Source organism: Nematolebias whitei, chromosome 5 (genome assembly GCF_014905685.2).
Source record: "Nematolebias whitei isolate Nwh7 chromosome 5, NemWhi1, whole genome shotgun sequence".
NCBI lineage: Eukaryota > Metazoa > Chordata > Actinopteri > Cyprinodontiformes > Rivulidae > Nematolebias > Nematolebias whitei.
The window spans coordinates 23,093,491-23,102,148 of record NC_056502.1 but is presented as its reverse complement, the minus strand read 5'-3'; the positions used below and the strand labels follow the sequence as shown (position 1 = coordinate 23,102,148).

At 37.5% G+C, this 8,658-nt stretch overlaps 1 protein-coding gene across 1 annotated transcript; it reads right to left on the bottom strand.

The window, feature by feature from the left end:
* Positions 1-991: 991 nt before the first annotated feature.
* Positions 992-7,751, bottom strand: LOC119410316 (myelin-associated glycoprotein-like). Its single transcript, XM_037677229.1, has 8 exons — positions 7,730-7,751; positions 6,580-6,975; positions 6,193-6,489; positions 5,991-6,090; positions 5,875-5,910; positions 5,760-5,792; positions 5,358-5,411; positions 992-1,118 (listed from the first exon to the last, which is right to left on the bottom strand). Exons 1-8 carry the CDS (start codon positions 7,749-7,751, stop codon positions 992-994), a joined length of 1,065 nt encoding a protein of 354 aa, XP_037533157.1.
* Between the last annotated feature and the right edge of the window lie 907 nt (positions 7,752-8,658).

The window sequence follows — 8,658 nt, the reverse complement described above, 5'->3', positions numbered from 1 at the left end:
AAAGTCTGACCTGCCGATTCCGATTTTAGCCGATACCGATTTTGTGTTATAAGCAACACTGTCAGGTGTTATAAGGTCACAATGCACTTTCAATTTTCCAACATTATTTTGTTGAAAAACATACTCTTGAATAATATCCTAGAAACAATACAAACTTGTTTTAACTGGATATGATGTAGTGCTCTGAAATATAAATGAAGTTCAGACAATTGCCGTTAAAACAAACAAAAAAAATTGGTAAAATCGGTTTGTCATGCAAGTATCGTCCGATTTCCAATTTCCTAAAATTAAGGAAATCTGGGCTGATAAATTGGCCAGCCGATTTATCGGTACACCTCTAGTGGTGATGTAATCTTGCCCAACTTCTACAGGTGGCCCCCACTTCTCTTGCTTGAGAAGATCAGTTCCAACACTGAACTCTGACCTCCACCAGCAGCTGCATGCATCCTAAACCCCGAACCTTGTCAGTATAATCTGGCCAATATGGATTATTTGTCCACACAAGAGTGACTCTCTGGCGTCGAGGGCTCCATAGTTAATTTGGACATTCAACTGCAGAAACCATGATCTCCCTGCCAGCTGTTGCCTCTGTGGTCTCTTCACCTGCAGCAGATTTCTTGGTCCCATCTGCAGCTGAAGACCCCTCATCTCCTGTGTTGCCAGCACCTTCTCCTCTGCCATCCTCTGCACTGTTCATTCTACTGAGGCTGATCCTCCTGAGTATTCAGCTCTGCCGACGAAACGACGGGGACTTGGTGACAGCCCACCCACCTTCGTCTCCCAGTGGGTTCCACAACATCTCTGGAGGGTTCCATGCCTCTGGAGTCGTTAGGCCAGGAGAAGTAGTCAATAGTGAGGTCAGAGAGGCAAAATAAGAGTTGGCAAGGGGCAGGCAGATAGGGGTTTCCAAGAGGCAGGCACAAGGTCAAGACGAGAAGATTAAATAAGTCTGTGAACAGAATGCTGGACATCTACAACCACAAAGGGTTTGCTAATCTGATGGAGAGGAGTTGGGAGAGGAGTTGGGAGAGGAGTCCTTAAATATGAGCATGAACAGGTGTGGTGAATAAGCGCTGATGATCAGCGAGTGAAGAGTGGGCATGGCAGGTGACAGAGGACTGTGAGCATGGCATGAAGAGGCTGAAACATGAACAGATGGGGAGCACACAGAGACCGGTGATCATGACAAGCTGTATACGTGTTGTGCAGCCGTTATCATGATCTGCCTTTTTTTTCAGTGTTTACTTTTCTGTTTCGAGATTTGTTCTCATGTTTGTGTTTTATGAAGTTTGGATTCTGTGTTTTCTTTGTACTCAGTTGTTTTTTCATCACCTCCCTATGTTTTTCTCTGCGCCATCAGTCAGTTTATTTCTAAGCCACATCCAATGACAATAAATGACAAATAAATAAATTATACATGACAATAAAAATAAATAAATAAAATAAAATACAAATATATAAATAAATAAAATGAGTAAATAAAGAATAAATGACAATGAAGAAACAAACTTGAACTTGAACTTAACATCCAGTCAAACCTGCACCTTAAGCTCAGCTGTCTCCCATTTCCTCGTCATCCCCAGTTCATATAGTTGTACAGTTTTCATACACTCTGCAGTGGAGCATTATGCGTTGTACATGTCAGTTTTTTTCTGTCACTTCTGTGCAGTCTTCTATGTTATAGACCTTTTGCTGCTACACCAGACTTTGCTTTATGTTCCAACAAAGTTACTTTTGTTTTTATTGAAGCTCCTCATGATGATTTGCACCTTTTACAACAATGGCAGCAAGAATACAAACTGTATTTAAGTTTTATTTATTTTGTGTTTGGTAGTTGTACTTTAGTTACACTGAAGTGCACACAAATCTTGAAAGCTTGGGTCTGTAACTGTGCAGCGACAAATAGAAAGAACAATTTGGAGCATTCACATAAGAGCTGTCACTTTTTTCTTTTTAATAAACACTTGCAAGAAAAGTCTCTTAATTGGTTGGTTCAGTTAAACTGTCTTCATCTTGACTTTTTTAAATCTTTTCTTCCTCTGCAGTGTGTTACATCTTCATTTTTATAGTTGGAAAATAACAGTGGGCAAAGTATCACAGATGTCTAAATGTAGCATTTGAGAGATTTTAGATAATTTATAGCATGTGTGATTTGCTCACAAGCTCATTAAAAGGAACTGAGAAGTCTTGCACCACAGTGGGTTCTCAGAAAGACATTAAGAGAAACAACCATGTGTTAACTTCATGAATAGCTGATGATGTTATCCAGTATGCTGCAGTAAGTGTGATGTTTATGGAAATATTTTCAGTTAGAATAGATCAGCCACCGCAATCCTTTCTCATCCTAAATGTTGTTTTTCTCAAGTTCAAGAATATTGCTAAAAATTACATACACTACAATTTTGCGCAGCTGTTTTATTTATTTATTTATTTATTGTTGCTGCACAACTTTATAATTCACATTTTAAATTTGGATTTATTCTAGGTGTGAACATTATTTTTCTTCATCATATTATTATTTTAACATAAGAACTGTCTTGTCTTTTTTCTTCGTAAACTGTATTTTATCTATATAGTTCTTTTATCCCATTCATTCATTAGGATGTAATGTTTTTAATTTGTACATCTGATTGAGTTGCAATTCTTTATGGTGCTTTGACCAACATGTATACCAGAGTCTTGAGTTATTAAATCAAGTGTAGAACCACCACAGCTGATTCAAGCTGTTTATTTCCAGGTATAGCATACTCTTCTGAACCTTCAGTTCATTTTAGATAATATACATATATATATATCCATCCATCCATTATCTTTACCCACTTATTCCATTTTGGGTCACGGGGGTCGCTGGTGCCCATGTCCAGCAATCACTGTGCGAGGGGCGGGGTACACCCTGGACAGGTCGCAAGTCCATCACAGGGCCACATAGAGACAAACGAGACAAACAACCATTCACTCTCTCACTCACACCTAGGGACAATTTAGAGTTACCAATCAGCCTAACATGCATGTTTTTGGTCTGTGGGAGGAAACTGGAGTACCTGGAGAAAACCCACGCATGCACGGAGAGAACATGCAAACTCCACCCAGAAAGGCCCCAGGACCGGGGTTTGTCACATTTTGTAACTTCCGATCCGATCCCGATACCTGAATCAGGATATCGGCCGATACTAATCCCGTTCCAATATCATCATCATTATTGATTTTATATGAGGCTGTAATAATCTCCTCTCTACAGGTAAGTACAATTTGTACACATATGCATGTCCAAAAAGGCAACATGGGGTACGTTTTATTAATGTTGTATAAGTTTCAAAGTTAGAATTAAATCCTGCTAACACAAAACATGTTGTTATTTTATTCCTAGCTTTAACGTGGATATTAAAGTGATTAGATGTCTTTAAACATCTGCTAAATTCATGGCATAAACCAGCACAAACTTGTTTCTGTTTTTAGTATTTTAAATATCTTTATAATGTAGCTGTTTTTGTTTCTTTTTTTTAATATAATTTTATTGTAATTTTTAATTTATATGCTTTTTATGATTGTCTACTAATTGTACTGATACATATCTTCTGGAGGGTAATCTATATCTTGGCTGCAAGTATCAAGCTACGTAATCCTTCGTTTTCTACAACTGATAGTGGCTGGTCGTTAATTACGATGAAGTTTAGCAACTTCTCTGTAAAATTATCGGTGTCGGAGCCCGATACCGATATTGGATATGATCGGCCCCATCCCTAATATATGTATAAAACAAAAACTTAAAAATATTTTATTTTGGAATTTGTTATGTCAAATTATATTTTATTTTTATGCAAGTAATAGTTGATTCATAACAGTTTACACACATGTCATTAAAACAAATAGTCATGAGCATCAATAGGACGTTCATAGTACACAGTTAGTATATTACTGCCAATTTGTCTGTTGGCAGAGTGTAAAAAGGGTGGAACAGTCCATGAAATAAAATCTGCTGTAGTACCAAATGAGACGAGATAAGCAAACCAAACCTGCCTCTTTGATTTATTTTTATTTGCAAACAGGCTCTTGTGACTCCATGAATTAAAAAAGTTTTAAAATTAAAACACTACATGGCATGTTCTTGAAAATAAGTAGTCTTTTAAAAACTGTATATAATGGATTATCTATACTGTAGCTGATCTATGAGAGCTGAAAAATTAATATATATAACAAAGCGAGATTAAAACAGTAACCCTGAAACTATGAAATGAACCAAACCTTTAACCAGAGGCATCACCAAGCAAGATCAAAAGTTAGTAGATGATAAATGATGATTATGAGCATGATAAAATGATTATGTGCATTGATAGAAGACACCCTGATGCGTGCTCAAGAATCCAGGTAGAAAAATCTTAAAACATGAAGTCTGGTCCTCAGGACGGGTTCAAAAAACAAAAACTTGTAGAATCGTTTCGTCGTTCATCTGAAAGACGCAAATTGGATTTTTCACACATTTCCATAAATGTTGAGGTCTGCTGTGTTCATGTAGTCATCATCGCCAAGGTGCTGTAAAAATAGATATCATAGATGTCGTCTGAAACAATACACTGAATTTAATTCCACAAAATAATTTCATATAAAATAAAACGTACCTCGTTGTAATTGTAGGATTTTGGCTGGCTAAATTCCAACATAAAAACATTGACATGAGACATTTTACACTTCATATGAACATAAACATTATGGTTCAGTCCCGGTGAAGTCATTACCTTTTGGGGGACGGCAAACGAGGCTTAGAGACTTTTTGTTCACCACAGGAATTTGAATATGCATTATTGGGACTGTGGATGAAAAGAAAATATATTGTTACAGTCAGAAAAGAAAAAAATCAGTACTTTGGTCCTGTGGGTGTTGCTCTTTAAATAAAGCTGGTGTTGTATGGTAATTATTCTACTAACATTTTTATATGTATCAGTCTTACCTACGACCTTTGTCCATATTGTCTCGTGGAGGTCTCCTGTTTCACACAAAGTTCCATATATTTCATTTTGAAATGTGCTTTAGTTGTTACAATTTTAAACATTCAATGAAAAATCAATTGAATGGCAAAGTTTTTTTTTTTTACTCACAGTAAGATTTTGACAAAAGCATGAAAGATCTTTATAACTTACCTTGAAAATCTGCTCCAAATTGACCTTCTGCTGACAAAAAAAAGAAGAAGTGAAACTATGCAAATGTTTTAAGACACATTTTATCCAAAGCCATAAGAAGGCATACTTATAAAGACAAAAGTTGGCTTGTTTGTCCAAAGTTGCAGAACAGAACGTTTCATATTAGTCAGTAACTTTACAACTATAGTGTTTAGAGAAGTACAGAAGTTTAAAATGTTTTGCCTTTGCTCAGATCCAAGTGATCCTCCATCTGTGGTTCTACCGCCAGAACGAAGCCTGAAAATTTCACACACATGAGTTTAATGTTAATATCTTGAAAATAATGTTACTCACAATCTGATGAATGTGTTAGTGAGCAATTAATGTGTTGAGGATGACTCTCAGCTACTACCACATGAAACTTAATTACAGCTAATTTAGTGTTTTCTAACTTTGAATTCAAGTGACTCCAATAGACAGACGCACAAAACTGACTTTCTTAGAGTTCATAGAAATCCATCAGCTGGTTCATGAGATATTTTGCTAACAGACAAACAAATGAATGCATGCATACACATACAGACAGAGGAAATTACAAGAACTCCCGCCTTTCATTGCAGCAGCCTCTAATCATTGTTTTCTCACCTACGAGACATTCTGGACATCCGGTTCCACACGCTAAATATCAGAAACAGGAAACAGAAATATGTTACAAGAAAAATAAGATATATTTTTTAATTTTGAACATTTACATTTTTACCTGCCATCCTGGTTTTGAAGCTCCTCAATGCGCGTCCTTGAGCAAACCAAACAATAATTTTGCTTTAAAACGTTGTTCCTCCATAAATATCTCTTCAATACTTCGTTCTTACTTACTTGTACTTTTTCACCATCAAAATGCAGAGGCCTCCAAAGAGCAGAGCAGTAGCTAATGCCACTGCGATAGGAATGATGATGTGATTATGGTTTATAATACCTGCAGACAGAATTAATAGGGATTGTCCTTTAACTTGCAACACTAAGACATGAACCAGCACACGGTCAAAAGTTTACATCCTCTAGAATAAAGAGTAAGTACGTTTCACGTTGAGTGTTAAACTCGTATGGGACTGCGCCCCTCCACTGAAGAGCGCTGAGCACGTCAGCTCAGTGTCGTCATCCTTCTCCTGAGGAATAAACGTCAGGATGGACTGTGTCTCCCATATCCCAGCACTCAAGTCTTTATGAATCTCGGTGATCTCCTCCGTGGCTCCCTTACTCCACGTCAGTTTGGGCATGCGTGACGGACAGGTATGGCGAACTGAACATGTGATTGTGAAAGGTTTTTCAGGAATGGCCACCTTAAATGGTCCCAGTGTAGGTTTTGGAGGCTCATCTATAAATAGACAAAAGCAGATGTGATTTAGGGAGTGTGTGGATTTAATAAACATACGGATTATAAAATTGTGAAAGTGTAGTGACATACAAAGCATGGTGATCTCAACACAGTCTTCAACAAAAGAGAACTTGTTCGCGGTGGGCTTGTTGTCATCTGTTTTAACCAGTTCGATCCGGAAACAGAAAGGGCCGTTGTCATGATTTTTAACCTGCATTATTTCTAAGGTGCAGTTCGCCTGACCAAGGTGTCCCAACAGCTTTGTTCGCTCCTTGAAGCTGTCCAAGATTTTTGTGTTATCATCATGGTAGATGATTTGGTTTCTGTCGTTTTTATGATGCCAGATGCCTCTGAGTCTTGGGGAAGACAAAGCTCCATGAGGATGCTTGAATGAGCAGGGCACCACAGCACAGGAGGAAACCAGGGCTTGAAGGTTGTGTACAACAGAGGCCGTCCAATCTTCAGAAAGCACAAGGCTACAAACACCTACAAAGGATACAACATCAGTGAAAAAGAATCAATTAACTGACAAACTGTTCATGTTGAGAGACCGTAAAAAATGAGGAAATAGTTGCTACCTGCCCAAAACAGAGATAATATGATCATATTCCTCTTGTTGTCCATTCTTCTTGAGGTGGTGCTGATAAAAACAAATCTAGGAAGTTTTAGGCTGGTTAAAGAACATAGAAAGAGATCGTAAGTACAAAGTATTATAAATTGCGATGTAGTTTTGAAAACTCTTGCCCGGCTTGTGTGAAGGAATGTGCTGTGCGGTGAGCACTCAGACTCAGATGCTGTGTGAGCTGAGCCATAAGCTGGACGTGATTTATGAGAATCGCAGGCCACTTGCTGCTCCTGAAACTCGCTGGCGGGAAGGAATCAACCTTGGAGAAGCTACAAACTTGGCCCAGCAATGCTGACCACAAAATTTGGCTGCTTGTGGTCACCATTGAGACGTACCAGTAGAACTATAAGGCAGACAGAAATCAAGTAGAGTCAGTCTGACCCAAAATAACTGTTGTTAACGGAAACTGGCTCCCCCATCGGCCTTGAATTGGCCATTTATCTCAAACTCTCCTGGATGTTATGTGAACAAGAAGCTCTGCTCTCTCCTCCCCATACCCGCTCCCTTCCCGAGGACATCTGTGGACATGTATCAGAGCTGAGCCGGCTGATAGACACAGGTCCATCTCTTATTAGGACTATGGGACTATCTGGCACTGTCCACAGACGAACTCACCTCCTTCGTCGGCCTTCCTCATGCGTATATGTATTATGATGTCATCAGTATGTTGCTGTTTGTGTGCTGCTTCTTTTTTTTTTTTTTTAACTTGTGAAAATATGATATACGTGTGAGATATGTTTTTTTTTATATCTCCCTTTCCCTCGTGATTCTCTTATGGCAGCGCCTCCCATGAGGCTGCGGCCTCAGACACTCCGTCTTCCCATGCCTGTTGTTTATGTTTTACTCGGATGGGCTGTACTGAAATGTAAATTTGTTGTGTTTTGGTGCAATGACAATAAAGCTGATTCTGATTGTGATTATGATAAATTCTGCACAATTTTTCACAAACAAAACAAGTCTTTACTCCAATTTCTTTTTTCTGAGACGCATAAACATTTTCATTTATTCTTCCAGACTAAAGCTCTTATTTTTCACGAGTTAAAATGATAATGATCATTAATTCTTGAAGTTAAAATGCAGAGTTTTTGACCTAATATATATTTCAAGAAACATACATGGCAGACTACCTTAAAACAATTTTGTCCTATTACACTGTTCGAGGAAGTTAGTATATCCCATGTTCATGGATTTTGTGGAAAAGTTATGGATAGTTAATGTCTTACCTATAGTATATAACTCTTTGTATGTCTTCATTTTGAATAAATATAATAAAATAAAATAAATAAAACAAGAGTTTAAATCTGACTGGATTGATAAGCTAACAGCTCGTCTGGGCATGACTAACACTAAAGAAGAATACTATGAAATAATTTCACTTAAAAAAATTAACTGACTTTTTTTGTCAGGAATGTTTTACAGTGTCTGCCGTAATTATTGTGTAATTCAAATGTGATCATAAATTAGCTTTTGCATAAAACACAAAAAAAAATATTGTAATACTGTAGGTTTTTAGACATTCATATATTTATATATATATATATATA

Coding starts and splice junctions, on each gene's coding strand:
- LOC119410316 (XM_037677229.1), bottom strand. CDS start 7,751: ATGAGGAAGGCCGACGAAGGAG. Junction 6,490..6,579: donor TGTTGAGATCACCATGCTTT/GTATGTCACTAC, acceptor GTCTATTTATAG/ATGAGCCTCCAAAACCTACA. Junction 5,911..5,990: donor TTGATGGTGAAAAAGTACAA/GTAAGTAAGAAC, acceptor GGTTTGCTCAAG/GACGCGCATTGAGGAGCTTC.